At 46.5% G+C, this 22,521-nt stretch overlaps 2 protein-coding genes across 8 annotated transcripts; one reads left to right on the forward strand and one right to left on the reverse strand.

Moving 5' to 3' along the window:
- Positions 1-5,116: 5,116 nt before the first annotated feature.
- On the reverse strand, positions 5,117-8,649 carry Ppp1r3d (protein phosphatase 1 regulatory subunit 3D). The gene has a single exon (XM_020171752.2). The coding sequence runs from the start codon at positions 8,205-8,207 to the stop codon at positions 7,308-7,310; it is 900 nt and encodes a 299-aa protein (XP_020027341.1). The 5' UTR covers positions 8,208-8,649; the 3' UTR covers positions 5,117-7,307.
- Fam217b (family with sequence similarity 217 member B) lies at positions 8,650-15,818 on the forward strand. Of its 7 annotated transcripts, XM_074075051.1 has the most exons (5): positions 8,651-8,837; positions 9,940-9,990; positions 10,084-10,195; positions 10,313-10,398; positions 11,746-15,818. In XM_074075051.1, the coding sequence occupies exons 4-5, from the start codon at positions 10,373-10,375 to the stop codon at positions 12,899-12,901; spliced, it is 1,182 nt and encodes a 393-aa protein (XP_073931152.1). In that variant the 5' UTR covers positions 8,651-8,837; positions 9,940-9,990; positions 10,084-10,195; positions 10,313-10,372; the 3' UTR covers positions 12,902-15,818. The 7 variants fall into 7 exon arrangements, with proteins under 7 accessions (XP_073931153.1, XP_073931152.1, XP_073931148.1 ...); XM_074075047.1 differs by having other exon boundaries at positions 8,651-9,990; XM_074075049.1 differs by having other exon boundaries at positions 9,940-10,195.
- Positions 15,819-22,521: the final 6,703 nt, after the last annotated feature.

Here is a 22,521-nt window from a genome sequence, read left to right on the forward strand (position 1 = left end):
CAATCACCTTTACTCAAATATGAAAATGCTTCAGATATGCTAAATCAAATTGAGAGACTTGGATTTGGGTTTTTTTTTTTTTTTGCAAGTACCAAACATTGTGTCATATCAAAAATATGCTGATGGGTTGTTTAAAACAAAGAGCAAGTTGCTTAAAATTCAGATAGGTAAGCTGCTTTCCTCCAGTTTATCTAATACCTAATAATGGTAACTCTACGTAAACACAAATTTTGTATATAATTATAAGCAAGCTTGCTAAAACCTTTATCTTCATTATTAATAATGGAGCACTTCTTTCTAGAAAATAAAATTCAGTGTAATAATTTTAAGAACCATTCAGCAAAAATATTTACCCTGCATATAAGGTCATCAAATTTGTGGAAAAATTGTTTGCTGCATTTAATCTTCACATCTTCACAAACATCAATTTGTAAAAGCGTTTTCAAAGGTTTGAAATCACTTTTTCGTAAAGCGTCATCAATGCATTTTTCTAACTGCTAGAAAAATACAGTTAACAGTACATAATGAATCAAAACCAAAATGAGTCACCTCTGTAATCTAGTAATTTGAGAACTGGTTTCACATAAAAACTATACAATGAGCTAAAAAATATGAATTCATTTAAAAAAAATCCCCTCTATTCAATTTGGAGCAACTGAGTTACCTGATAACAAGACTTTAATAGGAAAGTCAAATTTTACTAGTATTTCCAATTCTTATTCAGATGTATTGTTAAAGTCCTCATGTCAAACACAAGAACTTGATGAAAAATGTAAAATCAACTTTAGAGTAACTATATCTGATACCTCGATAAAAGCCCAGCACCTCTCTATTTTTTTGCAGTACTGAAGTTCAAACTCAGGGCCTTGAGTTTGCTAGGCCAGTGCTGAACCACTTGATCCATGTACTCAGTTCTTTTGCTTTAGGTGGTTTTTTTTTTCAGATTTTCTTGTGGTTTTGCCTGGGCCAGACTTGGACTGGGATCCTCCTACCCTCCCAAATAGCTGAGATTATGGTCGAGCACCACCACACCAGCTGCAATGCTAAGTTCTTAACAGGGTTTAAAGAAACTTTTATAAATACTAACAAAAACACCTTGAAAGAACTATACCAACTAATATAACTGAAGCATTACCCAAATATAATATTTATAACCTGTATAAACCTGCCATCCCTATTAAAGTACATTGTCAGTAATTAGGAGTTTTCCAACTGCAATTGGATCACTAATCAATCTTGTAGTGAAATACATATTAAACATATACATTAAAACCTATTTTTTATCTAAATATAAGTATCCTGCAATTTGAAAATGTTGATAAAAATATCCAGGCATAATACATTGAACAGTACATACGTTTTTTTTCAATGTAGAAAATACGAAGACTCAGTTTAATATTTTATACAGCATTTGGAAATGTATCTATTGACTAAATGAAAGTATATTTTTAAATTACTCTTGACCATTTCCTAAAACATGTAGGCTTTGCAATTGCTAACGATATAGTAATGAGTACTTATAAACACAAAGTGATCTTAGGAATTAAAGCAATTCCTTTGGTACAGGACTACATACTTGGAGATCTGGTCTTATTGGCATTTTGACTTCGTTTAAAAACAACAGGACAAAAGAAATGCCTATAAAAGAAAACATTTTCGGTATCTTACAATCTGTTCCATGCCATGTAGCTTCCTTTTAAAATGCTTAGCACACTATACACAAACATTGCGGGTTACACCAAACGGAATACTTGAAAAATCCTTCACTGAATGCATTTCACACCTTTTCATCAAAACACACCTCTAGCGAAAGCTAGCGAGCTTGAAGACCATTCACTCCAGCCCTGTTTTCACACATTGGTAAAATTAATGCCAAAATTCCTGCTGAAAGGTCACGAACGAAACTAGCGAAAGAACACGAGCCAGACCTCCCTCACCAGGGATTCCTGCCACACTTGTTCACTCTTGGAAACAAGAAAAACTCTCGACTCAGTGGCCGAACGCAATGGGCAATTAATGACACACGGGAGGGACGAACACGCACGTGCCCGGCCACAGAACGGCTCCACCAGAACGCGCGCTCGCCCCGTGCACGCGCACCCTCTCGTGCACGCGCCCGGGGCCTGGCGACGTGGGCGCGCTCCGCATGCGCAGTGCGCGTTGAGGAAAAAAGGGGACCCGTCCTGGCCGGCCGCCCAAATCTCGGGGTGCTGTTCCAGGGGTGTCTCTAAAGACATGGGCTCGCGTGCAACGAACGCACGCCTCTCTTCTTCCTTTCTCTGCCTCCCACCTTTAAAAATTTTTTTGAAACCTCATTCCTTGACGCCATTTCAGGACTGCGAGCACAAAGCTCAGCCTCCTTCCCCACCGACTTGTCGTGTCCCTCCCGTTCCCAGTCACCGTCACGCACACGAGGCCCCTTTATGGGTCCTCTGCTCTGCTATGTAGCATTTCCCTGTCCAAGAAGCAGCTTTGCCGCCGGGCAGGCCGCCATGGCAGAACCGAGGCCACAAGGAGTGGGAAGGGAAGGCGGACTCCGCGCGGTCGGCGGCCATCTTGGGCCGCGACGCCTCACCCGCCGCCCCGCGAGCCGCCCCGGCTCCCGCCTCCGCCCGCCCCGCCGCCATTCCCGCCGCGAGCCTGGCCCCGGCGTCTCCCCTCGGCACGTGGGGTGCCCGACCCAAGGCCTGGGAGGCCCGTCCCTCCATCCCGCCCGACCTGCCGGCTGAGGAGGCCTCCGCGTCCGCCGCCTCCTCCGCCGACACTGAGCGTCCACTGAGCTCCGCTAGAGAAGCAGCGGCGCCTCTGCGGCTGTGGAAAGGCGGGAAGTACACGTCCAATGGGCGACGCGTCTCGCCAGCCGCGTACCCAATCGGAGACGCCAGGCGGCCAGGCCCCGCCCCCTCCTGGGTCCGGGGGGGCGGGGTCACCTAGGCCTGAGCCGGGACAGCAGCGGCGGCGGCGCCGAGGACGGGCAGGACATGGCGTCAGGAGAGTGAGCCCTGCGTAGGCCCAGCAAACCTGCGCGCCCTGCGCTGGCGGGGGAGCGCGCCGGGAGGGCACCGGCAGCCACGCTGGCCCTGCGCGCCGGGGCGGGGAACGCAGCCGGCCGGCAGGGGGCGCCGCGGGCCGAGCGCCTGCAGGGGGAGGCCGGGACTGCGTCCCAGCGCCCCGCGCTCCGAGCCGGGCCCCGGGCCCAGGAAGCGCCGCGCCGACCTCGGTCCTCGGTCCGCCCCGCCCCACCCCAGCGTCGCGGGGCTGCGGGAGCGGCGTCCGAGGCGCCCGGGGGAACGGGCGGAGGCCTTCGGTCCTGCACTGGGGCGCCCGGGGCCCCGGCTGGCGGGGAGGAAGGGGGGCGGGGTGCACGGGTTCGAATCCCGCGTCCGCAAGTGTGCGTGTTTATATAAAATGTACGTTCACGTGCAGATACGTAAAAATGTGTATTTTTGTGTACTTATATAAAATGTGTACTATATGCGTGTATTTATATAAAATTATAAGTACCTGCTTTTGTAAACGTGTATGTACACGTGTTTATATAAAATTATAAATACGTCTTTATAAATGTATATGTACACGTGTGTTTATATATACACGTGTGTGTATATGTGCACTTGTGTATGTGCACTTGTATATGGGTGCTGGGTTGTGATTTAAGTGTACGGTGCAGAGCACTTGGAAAAAAGGAACAAAGGATAAAGGAACGGAAACTCACTGGAGGACCAAGTCAAATTATGTGCTCAGATAAACTCTGAAGTGTTTTTGATACTCTAATTAGCTACGATTACATATTCCCTGGCAATTTTATGCTTCATTGACCTTAATTTTGACGGTCCTGGGGCTTGAACTCAGGTCCTCTGGCTGCACGTGCCTCTGCCACTTGACCACGCCCTGCAGGACTTTCGATTTGCGTCTCCAGATTTTGCCCTGGCCGACCTACAGTGGAAATCCTCCCATTGTTAACTTTTAAGTTCAGTTTACAAACTGCGTATGCAACTGACAGGGATTTCATAGGTTTAAATGCTTCTGTATTGGGGTATTGTACATATTCACAGTTTTCAGTGCTTGGGAGTTATTTGCAGATGGAAGCATCAATACTGTGTAACAGAAAATATAAGCTCATAGCATGCTTCAGCCTCGTGCCCTGGCAGGCTTCCATCGTAATTCTTTTCACATTTAGCCTTCTTCCGGCAGAGTTAACATCCCTCGTGGAGTTGTTGAATGCACTGATGTTTTGCTGGTACACACTAAAAATGAGCAGTACTGATTTCTCATCTTGCCACTTTTTAGAAGAGACAGAAATGTTAGGGCCTTCCTTGTTTATCACTTCATGTGTTGAGAAAGCCTAGGGATTATTCAGCAAGAAGTGAGTATCACTCATTTTAATCCTGTTTACATTGTGCTGTTGGAAGGAAAACCTTACTAGTCTCAATCAAAATTTAGTGTTCAAGTACATCTTTTTCCTGCCATGCCAAGGATTGAACCCATAGCCTTGTGCATGCTAGGCATGCACTCTTACTACTGAACTGTACCCCAAGCCCCTCTCAATTAAATCTGACAGGCACACGTTGGAGACTTGTGTACACTACCACGTGGCAGAGAGAACATGGGGTTTGGTATAGGTCTGAGTGCTGAATTTGCTACCAACCTGCTGTAGATTTCTTAAGCCTCTCTGAGTTTCAGACTCTTCAGCTAAGAAAGTGGGAACATTATCAGATAGCGTATTTTCCACAATTAATTGAAATCATACACTTAAAGCACCTCACACTTTGGCCAAGCAAGTAAGACAGGGCATGTAAGGCTCTGTACTTGTCTGAGAGTCACCACCTGGTGACAGGGTAGACATACACTATTCCAAACAGGGAGTCAGAGAGTGTCACAGCCTGGTACTGTCAGAGCCCCTGAGCTCCACTAGAGTGTTCTTCTCATGTACCCCTGACCTGGAATGTAAGATAGCACCCATCCCTACAGAAGCTCAGCTGCCATACCATTCCTTAGCAAGGCCCTAAGTTCCTCACTGCTTAGGGACGGGAGACTCATAGGTGGGGTGAATTAAACAATCAAAAGTCCCAAACTTTGTCTTCTGTCATTAGACCACGAGAAAATCACACTCCAGCTTAATAAGGCAGAGACATTTCTGCATTCTGCATATACTTTAATGTTCAGAGTTGGGTAAAACCATTTTAAATGACAGACGTTAAATATGTTTGGGGAGACAACCCAGCAATTGCACAATCCACAAAATTTTGGCATCTAAGCAATACAACTGTTTCAGGATCTGAAAGTTCCGTTTAACTGTCTTACAGGTTCTTTATTAACCAGGCAAAATCTACTTCAGCTTTTAAGTCTCAAAATGTTGATATTTGTAAAAAGGCACCTCGAGGTTCTCTTAATTTTGACACTATAGCATGTACTTTATTCTGTGACTAGAACCTTTTTGGCCAGTGACTTTCACATAGATTGTGAAATTCTCCACATGCTTTTAAACAACAATACATTAAGCAGCTCTAACTTGTACCTGAAAAGTTTGGACACTTGTCTTGCCCTCTGGGCTGGGGCCAGGGAAACAGCAGTCAAGGCCCTCAGGCATGCTGACCTAATTGGACAGTTTGTTGAGCAGCACGAAATGCAACCAAGCTTCTTTCTCTCTTACATGTCAATGTGGTACATGGTCCTCAACGTCAAAGGCTGGGCGATTCGATCACGGTGTTTTAAATCAAAATTAGGTGTTCTTAGACCAAAAATTACCAAATAAAGCCAGCACTGTTCTTGGAACTTTAAAACACAGCGATTGTAATTATCAGAAGCAATCGGTTAAAGGGCAAAATGCATCTTTCTGAGACTGACCTGACAAATGTCAGCAGCCCTCCAAAACTTAAGAATCAACTCAGGGCAACAGCTGCGACAAAATTGACCAAAGTGCATCAAAAGCAAACGTCATGCTTGAAAGTCTCATCCATCTTGGCTGTTTTTTCATACCTCTGTTCTAGCACCTGCTTTGCGAGACAGCATGGCTCAGCACCAAAAGGACTAATCAGCCCCTCAGTGAGAGTCTTAAGCAACAGAGGCATACTGCAAAGGAACAGTGGTCTTCTTTGGAGGATTTCTTTTTCTAAAAAACCCAGCATTTAGCGTTTTAACCTGGGACACAAGTCCACAAAATGTTAGAGGTTCTACTGTCTGAAGGCACAAAGAATAAAGTTGGAAGGTAGCTGACAAAACAATTTAGGAGAATAAAGTTTGTGAGTTATTTTTCCTCCAATGCTCTGGCTAATGCTGAAAACATTTTCTAGTTCCATTTGGTAACTGGACTTCCAAGAGACGAATGCCGGAGTCTACTGATGCTTAAGAATAAAAAAGTCACCTTAATCATCCAGAAGGTAACTGCAAAGGACACTGTTGCCTGAAACTCTGGGCCACCTGAAAGTTGAAATAACTTAAGGCAAGACTTCTTAAAAAGTTTAGGTAGTATCAAACCTAAACAGAATGGCCTAACAATGTATAGATACAGACCTTATTATCAACATACACGGGAAATAACATGACATGAGAACGGTGACTGCAGAGAGAGGACTGGCTACTTGTAAAGTGGAAAGGTTTTCCCTCCTCAGCTGTTGATGTTGGAAACACAAGGCCTAAGTAGGGCACCCTCAAAGTTCAGAAATGGTTGTGTGATGACTGATGAGGCCTAAATTTCTTGCCTATTAATAGTTTCCATGTTAGAAGGCTTACAGACATTGGCAGGCCAGCGTGGTCTCAAATTTTCCTTCTCCCTGGGCAGGAATGCCTTACGGTACCATGATGCAGGTGACACTGTACATTTTGTTTACAATGGGCACAAACACACAACAGGACTAGTTTTTAGCCTCATTATGTCCAAAACATTCCTGAGAAGGCATCCACTACGGGTGGAAAGTCCCACCATCACAATGATAAATAACTAGGATTAGAGACACATTTAGGACACATGCAGAAGGCCTTTCCCAGTAGGAGGCATACCTCTCCAAAACACAGCTTGGGCCGTCAAGGAAGCCCACGTTCCCACGCATCTGCCCCCTGTCCCCGCAACACCCTCCCCCAACGCACTGCACAAGGTACAGGGCCTCCTGAAGCTGCTTTGTAGACCCGGTGACATAGACGCTCCAAGTACAAGACAGGACGGGTCACTGCCAGGGCCCTTGTAGCAACAAAGGAGGTCAAACAACTTGACGGGTGGCATGGGGTGGGAGAAGAACCACCCAGCTCCGAGGCCTGGCCCGAAGTGGCTGCAGGTCGCCGGGCACTCTTTCCAGGTGGGCGGCCGCAGCTCAGATGAAGTGGATCCAGCTCTCCTCACACTCCCCGCGCGGCATGTGCAGCGCGTGGTTGCGGCACGTGAGGCTGTAGTCGTGGCGGTCGTTGTTGTCCCAGTGCTCGGCACCCGCCACTCGGTAGCGCAGTGCGAAGTGCACTCGGGAGCCCAGCTGAAGCAGGAAGGGCGGCACCGGGAAGCCGAAGGCGAAGACATCCTCGGTGCCCTGCGCGCCGGCTGGGCCGCGCCACCTCGCCAGCACCTCGTGCGCGCTGCGCCAGCCGGAGAAGGTGTAGCGCACCGCCACCTGCTTTTCAAAGGCCACATTGCGCACGCGCACCGTACCACTGACGCCCAGGTCGGAGCAGGTGACACGCTCCAGGCACACGAGCTGCCGCGCGAGGCGCTCGCCAAAGTCCGCAGCCTCGATGGGCGGCGGGAAGTCAGGCACTAGGCACTGCATGGTGAACTCCAGGTCCTGGCTGCTGCAGCACAGATCCGAGTTGATGGCGAGCCGCGACAGCACGTGCAGCGGCACCGACGGGTCGTCTGCCACGTTGAACACCTTGACCTGAGCCAGCTCCAGGCCCAGCGCGTCGGCGAAGCGCACGCGATGCTGCCGGCTGCATCCGGGCCGGCACCCGGCGCCCGGCGCGCCCGCGGCCTTCTGGCGGCGCTCGGGTGAGCTGGGCAGCGAGCGCGCTCGCCGCAGGATGATGGGCCGCAGCCGGGGATCGCAGCCCGACGGCGCGGGCGCCAGAGGAGGCGCACGGCCGGGGCTCCCCGGGGGCCTACAGAGCCGCGGCTCCAGGCCCGCGTGGCCGTCCAGGTCCGAAACGCAGCTGAGGCTCCGGGGGGCGGGCTTCCGGGACCCCGGGGCTGTGGGTAACACCACAGAGTCCCTGCCTCTGGACATGGCCCAGCCGGTGGTAATCAGGAGGAGGGAGGCAGAACCGAGGGGCACCCTGTGCCAGTTCTCTCGGTTGTCACGGCCAGGCTCAGAAGCCGCTCCGGGCTCGCGGGATCTGCAACCTGCGGGGGCCCCTGGGGGTTCGCCGCGCCCTCCCCTCGACCCTCACCTTGCCCCTCGGGTCTTCGCCTAGGACCTCCGCTTCTTGCAGAGTTTCCAGAGGGACCAGTGCTTCTCCAAGGGAGCTTTTCGGGGTCACAGCAGAAGGGTGGCGCCTCGGTTTTCACTCGTTGGAGGGCTTACAGGAAGGCTGCGTTTCCAGAGGGCCCCTCCCACCTCCCGTTCTGCGAGGCTACTTACAAGACTGCAACTCGACCAGGCGCAACTTCCCGGCGCGCCTCCGCCACGCCACGCCCCGCCCCGCGTGACGCCGCCCGGGCGGGCCCAGCCGACCGCGCGCAGCCGGAGCCCGGGAGCCCCCGCCGCTCGCCCGCGCCCAGCCGCAGCGCGCCGCAGTCCGTCTCCGTGCGCGCCGGGAGCCAGCGGGCTGAGACCTCGTCACGTGCGCCTGGCCGCTGCCGAACAGGTCTGATCGATTTCTGTCTGCGACTGCTGGGCCGCGCGCCTATCGATCAAGTATGGTACCTGCACTGACGGAGGACGAGGAAAATGCATGCTGCGGGTTCTTGGAATTCGGGGCTCACCGGGGTGGGGAGAGGGAGGGCAGAGCCCAGCTTTGCTGCGAGTTGGACCCAGGCTGATGGTAAGCGTCTGGCCAGCCAGCTCTGTGGACTTATTCCCTGCAACCTGGACCCGCGGCCGGGCTCGGGAAGTCTCACTGCGTAGAGAAGCGTCATGCCCACACATCCCCACAATGCTTTGCCGCCCCAATGGCCAGCCAGCCAGTTCCTGGGGTGTGTTTGGCGGCGGAGGGGGTGCGGGGGAGGGGGCGGATGTGCTGCCTCTGTCTGCCCAGGCGCACAGCCAGAGAGGAAGACTTGGGAACAAGAGTTAATGTCCTGTGATGAATTATGCAGCTGCCCAAAGTCAGCCTCTGGAGCTTGGGGAGTATTTTTGCAGCCAGAATCCCTTTTAGCTTTCCTTCTATGTAAGCCGGAATCACTGGGGAGACTGGGAGTTTGTTTTCTGCACCCTTAGGACCCTGCAGGCATTCATGTCTCCCAGTGACTTCCTGCGGAAATCGCAGCCCTTGGTGTCAGGCTTGGCAAGTGGAATGAAAGGAAGAGGATGCAAGTGCAGGGTCTGGGGAAAGACGTTCAGTCCAGGCATTCCTTTCCTGCTTCTTTTTACTGTCAGGGGACAAAGTAAAAAGAAAGCCAGGTGCATGAAAGAGGGTTAGTAAAGAACATTTTCTGCATCTAAAAGAAGTCAAGCCTGTTGATTATGGTATAAGTAATTAATTGTGCGAGCCCATGTGCAGTTTCAGTCCCCACAGTATGTAAACTGAGTTTAAAAAAAGGCTTGCATGACTATGATGGAAAAATGCAAGAACATTTCAGAAAGAAATTATAATCTTGCGTAACCCCATCTCATTTCCATTTTGCAGAGACTAGGTATTATGGGAGAGAGAAGTATTCAGTGTCTAGTCAGGGCTCCTTGGATAGGCCCTTCAGAATGCCAGCAGAATCACAGTGGTGTGGTCTTGTACCTGATATCTACTCTGAAAAACAAATACGCACAAAAAGACTAAACTGTACACATAATATTTTCCTTGTAGTATTTTTACACTTTGGAGTACTAACCACAAGCTTCAGTGTTTCAGTACATTGTAAGTACTAAAAACAAATGAGAAACCAACCCAGTACTGGTAATCCGACCATTCGCAATCACAACTTACGGTCAGTGTTGCTGTTACTTCTAGTTCCGGTGGTAAGCTGTCTTTTCCAAAGAGAAGAGGAATAAAGAAGTCACCTCCCCAGCTGTCATCATCTTCCCACAGATTGAGCAAGAATATTTTGACCACTACAGAAAAGGTGATGTAAACTTTGAAAGAAAACCTTACTTAGATTTGTGCTTTTTTGTTTTGTTACTGTGTGCTTCCTCTGTGTGTGTGTGTTCTCAGTGTTTATTACTGACTGTCTGTATTTTAGGCATTCCATCAAACCTTAGATGATGACCAACCATGTGATTTTTTCAAGACAAGGCATAGGATGAATGAATCTCATCAAAAAAGCAGGTAAATGGTTTTCAGATGATTGCTTTATCTTGCGAAAGGTACATTACCTCAGTTCTCTGGATTAAATGTATGATTAGGAAGAAATGTCTGTGGATAAGAAGTGTCTACTTACATTTTTATCTAGCAGAAAGAAGCGGCCAGCATGGCTTTAAGCATTGTTAGCTGGTGGATCCTGAGGTCATAATCTGCTCACCTTTCAATTTTGGCCTCCTTCTACGTGGAGGAGATAGTGTCAGTGGTCATCTTTTGTGGCTGTGCACTGCAGCTGGCTGGACGCAGAAGTCAAAAGTGTTGGCTGTAAATGCCAACAATGGCCATGGCAGCATTCCTTTCCTTACTCATTTGCATTTATTGAACACCTATTGTGCTATTGGCAATTACATAATATACTCTGTGTATTAATTAAGGCTAGCACATTTTCAAATAGTCACTGCTTGAAATCACTGGACAGATGACTCTGAGCTTTCTGGAAAGCATTAACCCCCATTTCTGCTCACTCCATCTGACTTCTATTGCAGATAGGTATTACTAACTTTAGTTAAACTCTGCGTTATTGGGAAATAAATTGAAAAAAAGGTATTTTCAACTCCAGAAAGGATCCACTGCTGTATTAGTAATACATGCCGTTTTTATTGTCTCCCTTTGCTTGCCTTCCATAAGATAGCATTGACCCCACTTCCATTCGTACTGAATGATAATGGCGCCAAATGATTTTATTTCATTCTTTGTAAACACTACTTTCCTGAGTGTGTTTCCTGCTTGAAAACATCTGAGTAAGACTTTTGGTTTGAGGTGTAGGTGGCATATGCTGTGCTTTTCTATATTAAGATTTTTAGTTATGTCAGTATCACTACCAAATCAGTGATTAAGCTATGTAAAGCTTGCATTTTGCATTGTGTTCAAATTTCTCTAAATCAGGTAGGTAAGAGAGGGCTGTATGCTTTACTACTGAATGTTTTTAAATACAGTTGACCATTAGCAGAACAGACCAAGAGTTCCGTGACAGATTTTTTTCAAACTAATTCTTTGTAATGTATACATAGTTGGTCTAAAATTATAAAACAGTTACTTAGAGAAATTTCAGTGTTTCCTTCCTTCAGTGCTGACATTTGATATAAAATAGGCTCCTTGCATCCACTTTGGCACATGTATCCTCCAAAGGTTAAATTACAGTGCTGCACAGAAGCAGCCTGTAATGCTTCCGTGAGGAGTTTGGAGGCCTTACACTGTGCAATGCCTAATAACAGCTGAAAGTACGATCAGAGGATTCTTTTTGTTTCTCTACTTATAGCCAGAGTAGACATTTTTGTCTTACGTAGTAAGAATCACAGCTCTGTTTTTTCACAGCAAGATGAGTGCTGGCCCATCTTGGAGTAATGTACAACCTTCAAAGAATTCTTCAGGGAAAAGGCAGAGTAAATCCCAAGTACCCCATGTTTCTTCTCGGCTGAGAAGCAGCCTTGCAGATGTCTCCCAGCCAGGTACAGAGCGACATAAAGAAAGCATTTGTACCAAAGGAAAACCTGGTCAGAATGCATTCAGCACCAGGAGTCAGGGGGCCTCAGGGAACAAATTGTTTATGGACTTTCAGTCGATGAAAATTATTGAGGAAGATGCTGACGGGGATAGTGCAAGTGACTTGTCAGATTCAGAAAGAATTCCTATTCCTCCTTCTCCCCTCACACCTCCAGATCTCAATCTTCGAGCTGAAGAAATCGACCCAGTTTCCTTCAATCTTTACCCAAGTGAAGGCTGTGCAAAGACTGAATACCATTATCCAGACTTCCTTCCACCCCCATTTAGCTCCTGGGACCTTCGGGATATAGCCATGCTTCCAAACACAGAGTGCAAGGTCCAGGCAGTGTCCCACACGGGTGGTCTTCTTGGGAAGTACCTTGACAGACTCATCCAGCTTGAGTGGCTGCAGATCCAGACTGTGCAGTGTGAGAAGGGCAGGGGAGGAAAAGCCAGGCCTCCCGTTGTCCCTGGGGCCTCAGGGGCTCTGAAAAGTCCTGGGAGAAGTAAACTACTTGCTAGTACTCTGTGCAAGCCACTACCTTACCGAGAAGGGACCTCAAAATCAGGCCTTTCACGAAAGAAGGCTTTTCCCTATGAAGAGCTTCACCCGTCCTGTTGCTCATTCGAGGCTTCCTCCAGACCTGTGGACTCACAGAGCTGTGCCAGGTTGTGTTCTCAGAAGCCAACTCCTGAGCTGAGGACTGGAGAGAAGAAAAAGAAATCAAGCAGGAGCAGCAAGCTGCAGCGCTGGGATTTGCCCTGCAGTGGCTGCAACCCTAAGATGGAAGCCAGTGGTAACATCCGAGTCCCCAAACAGTCAGCCATGATTCTGGACCCTGTGGACTCCTGTGGGGCCGCCAGAACACAAACTCATGTAAATCTTAAGAAAAAGGGGAATGGAAATAACTGTGGTCGTGCCACTGTAGCTAGTGAGAAGAAATTAAAAACCAATGGAGTAAAGCAAAAGGCGTGTAAATTAAAATAGTGTCTGAACTGGTGAAGTGCTGGGCCCACAGACACGGAAATACTGAAGCCCTTCCAGAAGCTACGATAAAGACATCTCGTGACGACTGGCTTTGAAGCAGTAGACTGACTCTTCGGGTTACCCCATCCCCACCTGAGCAGAGTTATTCTCAAAGACTGGTCTGCTTCAGTAAGCCTTTCTTTGTATTGACAAACATTTTAGGCACTTGAGAGTCCTTTAGGTAAAAATTCAGCAAAATGTATGTTATATAAAGAAATATAATGATAACACTAGCCAGCAGTGCTACTTGCCCTCACGTAAGAGTAAAACAGTATGTACTGTTGTAAATGACATGAAATCCTAGCATTTGAAATAAGGCCAATCTGGCCACTGGCTTTCTGGCTTTTGCATAAGTTCTTTAAGCAAATCTTTGTTCTACTCCCAGGAGAAGGGTCAGTTCCTCCCCCAGCTATGGAAAAAATGTGAGTTTCTATTTTGAGCGGTCATTTATCACTAAGCTGCTTGCTTGCAGAGATAATGGCACCCAGGGCTTTAATACATTTCTCTGACATGATTTTTAAATTTAGAGGTGGCGTGAAGTCCATTTCTGAATCCTTTGAACTAAGGGTAAGATAACTTGCAGAAAGAAAGTGGTCTAAGCATGATTATTGCTGTTTGGTGGGGAAGAAGGAACTGTTTGGCAACGGAGACTTTCTGTCATGCACAGCTCTCTGAAGAGAAGCCACCTTTTAGAAGTTATAAATGAAGGGCCTAAAACGTGGAGCTGTGTCGGCTGTAACAGTTAATAAGTTACTGACTTGGAATCCAGAACTCATTGTCCTTAGTCAAAAACCTGATCTAATTCAGTTTGCAAGAGCAGGAATTTATAATCGTGCCTGGGGGTGGGGGTGGGCGTGGGAGAGGACACACGTCCAGATGGAGGGAGTGGAATGGAACAGGCACAGTTGCTGGATGTGTTCAGAACATGCTTATCTGCTCCCAGGCTTCCTGGTTCTTCGGTGGGCAGGCCACTTCCTCAGCTGAGGTTGAGTCACGTCTGCTTATTCACTGGCTGTGCAGGGAGCTCTCTGTCAGTGTGTGAGTATCTTCCAAACCTTTGCTTGGCTGCCTCTTGAGGTCCTGTTTTAATGAGCTCAGTTCATTTTATCCATTGAAACAATTACTGTATTTGCTTTAGGCATCCATGCTTCTGTTTTTTCACCTTTGGAGTTAACGAAAAAATGAGACATGCTGCATTTGAAAATTTATAATGGCTTAGAAACTCTTCCCACAGCAGTGAGTGTATTCAGACTCCACACCAGGACAAGATGCATTCACGATTAAAACAACATGCAAGGGGTAAACATTAGGATCTGTTTTTAACCATATTAAACGTATGAACATTTTTATGGTAGCCTTTTCCTTGCAGGGTTTTTGCAAACTCTTTCATTCTTTACCTTTCACACCAGCTTACTGGAGAAAGCACACTTACACTTTTTATGTGAACAAAAGATGTACATATAGTAGTCGTTGCTTCCTGGTCCTTAAATATACCCTTACCATTTGTCCTTGGTATATCCACTGTATTTGGAAAAGAGCCCTACTCTTCCTTCTCCTCCTGTGGTTCCTGAATTGCCCCATGTGCCCCAGCCTGCCTGCTCTTTGGGACACAGATGAGTCCATTACCCATGGCTGATAGCCTCCCTTCTTTCTCTGACAGATCTTTATGTAGCTTTTCATGAAGTTCTATGGCTGATACCTATCTCTAGCATGACATCACATACACCTGTATTTCTCATTTAATACTAAAGGCTTTGTGCCAACGCGTTGCCTTTTCTGGTACTGCATCCATGTGGGTGCCCTACTCCTGGAGACCTTGAATGGGTGACGGTGCAAATGTTTTCCCCCCCTTGCCTATGTGTGTGTGAGCTGAAGATCATCATGATTAGGAAATTTAGAAGTAATGCCTCCCGCATCTAGGCCCAGCTTTTTAAACCAAAGCTGGTTGCTTAACCTGAGGAATAGTCCAAACAGCCTGTGTTCAGGTAGTTCTAAAAACCTGAAAAGGTGACCTCATTTGTTTACCTTTTTGCCTGAAGTTGTTTATTTTAACCAGTGTTATTGGATTGGATCAAAGCACCTATGAACAATGTTTACTTTTTTTTTAAACTTAGATTTATTACAGAAATAATATAAGCACAATTTTAGTTTTATGATCTTTAATATACCCATCCAGCACATCTTAATGCACTAAGTACTGTAGGCGACTCATGCAGTTCATCAGGTCAGAACCGTGGGAGTGTCCTGCTGGAGTGTCCTAGTGACTTACGTCGCAGAGTTTCCAAAAAGTGCCTCTCATTTCTGAGGAGTTGTTTGCACACACCTCCTTGCATTTAAGCCAACTAAAACGATCTGAGGTAAGAACCAAAAAGAATATAAGAAAAGATATTTCAGGCTTAGAATCAGTTAGTAGAAAAAAAAATCAGAAAATCTTCTCTGAATGTTTAGGTTTAAACTGTTTCGCAAACCTTTAAATGAGGCCTGATGCAAAACATGGAAGAGACAATGTCTGTCTGAATAGTAGCTAATGGTGAAAGGAAGATGGTTTATACTGGTTCCTCAGTCTATTTGGCTACTTTCCAGAAAGATGTAAGAATTGCCACCTTACGTTGTCTTTTTTTTCTTTTTATTTTGCCATTAACTTGAGTAGTTACGTAGAAACAGGAAACTGCCGGTGGTACTGTGTTCAAGGCAGTGGAGAAGCAGTGTTTGTATTTATGTTTACATGTACAGGGCTTGAACAGATTCAGCATGATTATTTGCTGTTAAATGATTGTAAGTTTGGTTTTCCATGTAATAAAACAATTCGCGTAAGTTTTTGTGAACTCAGATTTTTTTTTTCCTTCCTTGAGATCAAATAAACAGAAAAATATTACCAGGTATGGTTTTGTTTTGCTTTTTCTAAGTCTGTCTGTTTTCTCCCTGTTATTTCAAGGAATTGCTCGGGATGAAATCCTGTTCTAACTCCTCCCTGGATACTAAGCCCTGACCTGTGTAAGGATTTAGAGAAGATTCGTAGACCATCGTAGATTCGTTAGGGAAACATCAACGTCCGCCGCTCCCCAGACACGTTGAGGTTGGGTGAGCAGGCATGAAATTCAAGAAACCCTTGCCAGAACTTAACACCTGCCAAACCCAAAAGGCCTTGGCTCCTCCTCCTAAGCTCACTTCTGACCTTGAGGTGTACACTTTTGAGTCTACCAAATCATGGCAGTAGGATTTGTGGAGGATAGGAAACAGTTTTCTGGTGGCGTTTCAACATTAACCATGCTGTAAGTTTTAAATCCAGGCTTCATTTATACCAAAAAAAAAAAAAAGTAGGTTATTTTTGACTGTTGCTATCTATCTTATCATCCACAAGATGGCGACGTAACCTTTCAGACAGCCATGAATTTGTCCCATTACTCATTAGAAAGGTTCTTTTCCTACCAGTACCGTGCCATCAGACAATTAAACTTAAGTGCTGGGGAGGGTTCCCTTCTAGTCACTGAACGTTCCCAAATCATGAGTCACGGTGTGGCGCACACAGTAACGCGCCACGAAGTAACGTAAGTCATTACTTTATAAAAACCTTCATAGAGACCTGTTTGATAAACGGCAACTTTGTGGCTGGGAAGAATCTGAACAGACAGCCTTGCTGGGTGTTCCCACAGTCTTGCATTCGCTCAGGTTGTTTTGTCCAGCCGTGTTTCCTCCATCACACCTAAGCATGAACATAGACAGGTTTCTCTAGACTTAGGGTCCTCATTTTTAGGGCTCCTGTCTCATGGAACACTTTGATGAAATAAATTTGTTGTGCTTTTTTCTTGCGAGCATGTCTTCTGCTACAGGAATGTGGGCCTGGCCCTTATGATGGGTGAGGAAAGGTATCCCACCTTTCTGCCCCTATAAAGGAAAATCAATAATGCATCTTTAACTTCATGGTACACTAACCTAGCACAATTTTATGCCTTGCTGCACACATTGTGAGTCCCTCCTCAGGCCTCTGGGTCAGTCTGTTCTTGAACAAGACCCTTGGCACGTTAAAGCCTGAGAAACCTTTCCTAGTAATGAACGTCTGCAAGCCCAAGTTGACTGCTTCCTTCTAAGGTGCTTTAAGGACTGGACCCCACCTGTCCCCACACACACTTCAGCTACCAAGGAAACCATGGGCTTATCTATGTGGATTTTCTCAGAGCCTAAAGGCATGTGGCTCACAGTTGCGCTGCAGAACTGATCATCTGCAGAAGAGGTTTAGGGCCTCTGATAATCCACACCACAAGTGTGTGCTCAGGAGTTTCGGTTCCTTAAAACACTTAGCCCCCTGACCCTCACATTCAGACTCTCACACTTTCATACTCCAGGCCAGGGAAACTGTGCCTTTCCCATTCCTTTCACCCCCACCATCATCTTAGCCAGGTGTAGGAGATCTTTGCCTGTCACCAGACTTCCTTCCCTGCCTCCCCAGGAGATGCCTACCTTCATAAAGCAAGGGAAAAGGAGACAAAGGTTTGCTTTTTTCCAGGACTGTTTTTAGTTCTCTAAACACTGAAACAAAATGCTTTTGTTGTAGAAGAAGATGCTCTGGTTTTAACCTCAGCAAGTACTTGATGTGGAGTGATCTTAGCTCTCCCTTCTCCCTGTCCTCGCTTTCAAACTTTAGAAGTATTAACATGGTGGCATGGATGACTGAAGAAAGAGCTTTGTCTGCACGGTCAATATGTTTATACTGAAAGATCTTGGCAAAGGTGAGGAAGACCCAGGATCTGTCATACACTGTTCATCTTCTACTCTTAATTGGAAAATTGGGAAAGACATTGAAGATCTCTCAAAAAAAATGTTCAGGCCAGCTCTTGGTGGCTGACTCAAAACACTAAGCATGAGTCACCCTTTCTTACCTATCTAGGTGACTACCAAAGCCATCAAAGTAGAAGAGCCAAACACTTTTTAGTTGTTAAATTAAGACATATAAATGATAAACAATGAATTCTTTTATTCTAACACAAGTCTAACAAACTTCAGCATGCTACTCAGGTAAACTAAACATTTAATATTAGGTATATAATATATTAGGGACGGGATAAAAGTACACTAACAGTAATAACTTAATAATTTAATAATAATACCTTGGACTTTTCACTGATGGAGTCAAAGTTACTTTTGGATTTTTCCTCAGTGTGGCAGTCATGTGTATCAACATTCCTATCAACAACTGATGGCATACAGAACTGGTGCCCTGTAGGATTATAATGGGGCTGAGAAGTTCCCATGGCCCCGTAGCTCTACTGTGCCTTTTCTAGGTTTGTACATGTTTAGATACCCGAACACTTTCTACTGGTTTACAGTTCCCTCCAGAGTTCACTGCAGTAACAGGCTGCCCAGGTTTGCAGCCTACGCACAAGAGCCTTACCCTATAGCTAGGAATGTGACCAGCTGTACCATCTAGGTGTATGGAAGCCACTTTGTGGTTTCTTCCGCAAAGGCTACCTCACTCAAGGGTACATTTTTTAAGACACTGTCCTTAATTGACTCATGACTGTATTATCAAAAATTTCAAACATACAGAAAAGTCAACAAAGTTGTCATGTGAACACGCTCATGTTCCCTGTCTTCACCTGACAGCTATCATCATGATACAACTGCTTTGTCCTTTCCTTTATCCACCCATCCAGCCTGGCTGTCACCTCCTCCTGGCAGGCAACTGACTCCCTCCGGGTTTGGCCTGCTCTCGATCACACTGCAGTGTCTCTACCTCAGGTAGCAGAGTTGGATTCTGTTGGCAGCTGTTTTATGCAGGAGGGAGGTGTGGACTTAGGAGAGCACCTCACTGTTCCTGGAAGCAGAGCTCCCCTTGATTTCATTTTTTAAATCTCTTCTGGAGGCTGTATTGAGAAAGGAAGCTTTTCTTGTAACTATAAAGAAATAGGACCTTGAACTCAGGATTATTGTTTGGAAACCCCAATCATCTATGAGTGTACATATATGGAGAGGTCTCCACTCAGTGCCGTCAAAATTTTCCTAATCCAAGTCTTCACATTCTTTCAATCCCCCAATGCTACCTTGGGCACATTTTCCTCCAGTCCCTTCAGTCAGTAAAACAAGTCCAGTTTAGAAGGCTCATTCACACCTGTAAACCTGGCTACTTCCAAGACAGAGATCAGGAAGATCACAGTTCAAAGCCAGCCCAGGCAAAAAGCCAGACCCGATCTCAATCAATAAGCTGTGTGGGGTGGTACATGCCTGGGATGCTGTAGAAGGATCATGATCTGAGATCGGCCTCAGGCCAAAATGTAAGGACCTAGCTAAAAAATAACTAAACCAAAAAAAAAGGCTGGGGTATGACCCAAGTGGTACTTCACCTGCCTAGCAAGTCCAAGGCCCTGAGTTCAAACCCCAGTACAGCCAAAAAATTAAAAAAATAAATAAAAGGTCACTGTCAACCTTGATTGAAATGGAATCTCTCCCTCACTCTGGGTGGGAGGGCTGGAAGCCTCTTAAGTTGGCCTGCTGCCAGGCCTTCCACCCTAGGACTGAGGGAGAAAGGCACGGCCTGCATCCTCATGGGGACAGTCCTGCTTCTTGCCTCTCCCAGCCCCTATAGGGCACTGGTTCTTCCAAGGATGGGACAGAAAGGAGAGAGCAAAGGAAGCACTGCATGCTTCTGCAGATGGCTCTGTCTGGCCTCACACTGCTGGCTCACCAGAAGGCACCTAAATGCTAGCCTCTCTCTGTGGGTGGTCATGTTCTCAGCTCCCCAGCCAGCAGGAACCCCATGGGAGACAGGAGGGAGGGCCAGTCCTAGCCCCCCCAGCTTTTCAGTGTTCACTTGGTCCACACTAGAAATGCCAAATGTCAGAGTGTCTGTTCTCTAAGTCCTACTGTCCTCAGAGTTGGCCATGGGTCAGAAACAGACAGACCACTGTCTAGCAGAAGTCCATCTGGGGTGGGATGCCCTCATTCTTTACCAACAGTTTTCTCATTGCTCACATCTGGCTTCCTGAGGTGGAAAGTGAGCACCCATCCCTCCCCTCGGGATAGGGGTGAGAGCTTTCTGCAAATTCGGTGGCAGAAGGCAGTGCCCACCCCTCTTCCTTTACACCTGGCGTCACAAGGTATAGGAAGGGAAAGGGAAAACTTTGGGGATGACAGGATCTGCTCTGCTATATATTTGAGAGTCCTGATCTGTCTGGTCGCAGTTGTCCTTGGTGGCTGTCTCTGAATGTATTGGATTTAATGTCTTACATTCTCAGCTAAGGGTCCTTGTCACCAATTCCTGGGCAACTAGTAACCTTCCAAGCAATATACTTTTCCCTGAAAAGATGACAAATGATCATATTCAAGCTGTCTTTACTGACAATCCTGAAAATAGAACTCAGCCCAGAGCATGACATTTGCAGGACTTTTGTGGACATGGAAAATTCAGGATAAAATTAATCCTTTCCTGGAAGCATTCATGATGTGTGTCATCCTAAAATGAAATGCTGAGAACTTGAGGCGAGTTAGGCACCCTCCAACATCCAAAGTGAGAAATTTGAGTCTAGGTGACTAATGGTAACTTACACCTTCCTTTTCATCTTCAGCACAAGTGATCACATTGTCAGTTTCAGGGAGCTGGGAGCTGCCACCATGTGGCCACAAGGTATTACTGTACTTCCAAGGACACAGACAGGAACAATAGACTATTGTCCCCAGAATCCCAGATGCTTGGAACAGCCTCATCCTAGTTCAGACTCACCTTAGGAGACAAGTGCAGCCTGAGGGTACCAGCTGGTTCAAGAACCTCAGTCTATGGGAGTAGGGCTGCCTAATGGGCACCTGACATTTTGCCCAGTTGTTTTGAATGTTTGAGAATGTTGAAAATTTTGTTGCTCCTAATATATTAAAATACCGATTTCTTTCAACTTAGAAGAAGTGTAAAAATGGAACCCTTCCCTAGACTTCCCCAGCCCCTTCCCAGAGAGAGGCCCTTGAGACTAACAGGTTACCTTTCTTGTCCAGCGTGTTCATCCCCAGCATGATTCTAGCATAGGGGTGCTCCACCTATACTCTTCTCCCACCCCCAAAAATATTTCACTTGGCTTAGCTCACCTGATCTGCACACTCTCCATTAGTGACTGACTTAAGTTCTCAATAGGGTGACACTTCAAGACTATTCACTCTGAAAACACATCAGTTTCTATTACTCTGCTTGTCGTTATCCACGGGAAGTCTCTAGAGAGCCTGGGGCCAAAGTGGTTAAAGTGGTAGAGTGCCTGCCTGGCAAGTGTGAAGCTCTGAGTTCAAAACCCATAGGCCCTAAAGTCACATTTCTTACTCTTTTCAATAATAAACTTCTAAACTGAGTGAAAATAATAACCTAGCCAATGAAAAGAGTCCACAGCCGCAGCTTACAGAGTAAACTATAGCTCATCTAGTCCGTCTAGAAGCTCACTACAATGTAATAACAAGGTAACATGTTAAGGTAATCAGTTCATGTATGTCAGAATTTGATTCAAAATTTAATCATTGCAATCTTGAATATGTCCCCTTCCCTGGATTCTAACCCAAAGACCCTGGGTTGCCGCAGAGACCCTGAAAAAAAGAAGGCTCCTTCTCATTTCCCATTTCTCCTCCTCCCACTTTAATCCCACAATCAAAAGACAGATTAATCTAACTCAAAATAGGTTTTGGTAAAAAAAAGTTTAAGCATATACTTGGAATAAAGATATTTTTTAAGGGTTTTTAAAGGAGAGTTTTGTCTTTCATTACCTTGCTTTTTGTCTGTTGGTTTTTTGTTTCCGTCCTGCAAACAGAACATGGGGCCTTCAAAACACTAGGCGCTAGGCAAGGGCTCTGCCACCGAGCTGCATCTCTCCGCCTTTCATTTGTTTACTTCCATACCCATCCTCTTTGACCTTCACTAATTTCTCGGAACTGTGTTCCAGTTTGTAATGATTATAGAAAGTAATCATTAAAATACACTGTTCAAGAAAGAGATTACCGGGTATTCTCTTCAGAAACTAAAAACCAACCAAGAAACAAAAGAAGCAAAGCTCTCCCACTCCCATAGGCACTGGCTTTGCATACCTCTGGCGGAACCATGATTCCCTGTGTACACACCTAACTGGGGTGGTCTGATTTCTCCCTGATCCTTTCCTAGGAACTCTGCTAGGAAATCAGTCCACCAGCTCTGATACTACAAACAAGGCCTGGAAGAAGGGAGGGGAAAGCTGGGCTGAAGAGCTGAGCCTGTGTACCCTGAGAGCGATTGGAGGATACCCTTCTGACTGGGAAGGACATCCCTGGCTCCCAGTGAGGACACCAGGCTCCGAGGGACTGGCCAGCACCTGCACACTCTGAGTACATCTTGGGCATCCACATACCAGAATGGATCCCAGAGGCTGCCCCTCATTGCTTCTTCTGCTGCTGCTGTTGTTGCTGCCACAGGTGAGCTGGGACTGTTGCCAGAACTCAGGTGCTGAGAACTGAACGTGGCACTAGTTGGCCTTGCCCCTTCCAGGCTAAAGGAAGGGGGCAGAATAACTGAGTGTGATCTGACTGAGGCTGGAATGAGGACTGGCCATCTTTAGAGTGGCCTCGGCAGCAGGGAGGGGCTCCAGAGT

The sequence above is a fragment of the Castor canadensis genome, chromosome 5, assembly GCF_047511655.1.
Source record: "Castor canadensis chromosome 5, mCasCan1.hap1v2, whole genome shotgun sequence".
NCBI classification, from domain to species: Eukaryota; Metazoa; Chordata; class Mammalia; order Rodentia; family Castoridae; genus Castor; species Castor canadensis.

Coding starts and splice junctions, on each gene's coding strand:
- Ppp1r3d (XM_020171752.2), bottom strand. CDS start 8,207: ATGTCCAGAGGCAGGGACTCTGTGGTGTTACCCACAGCCCCGGGGTCC.
- Fam217b (XM_074075046.1), top strand. CDS start 10,373: ATGAATGAATCTCATCAAAAAAGCAG. Junction 10,399..11,745: donor GAATCTCATCAAAAAAGCAG/GTAAATGGTTTT, acceptor GTTTTTTCACAG/CAAGATGAGTGCTGGCCCAT.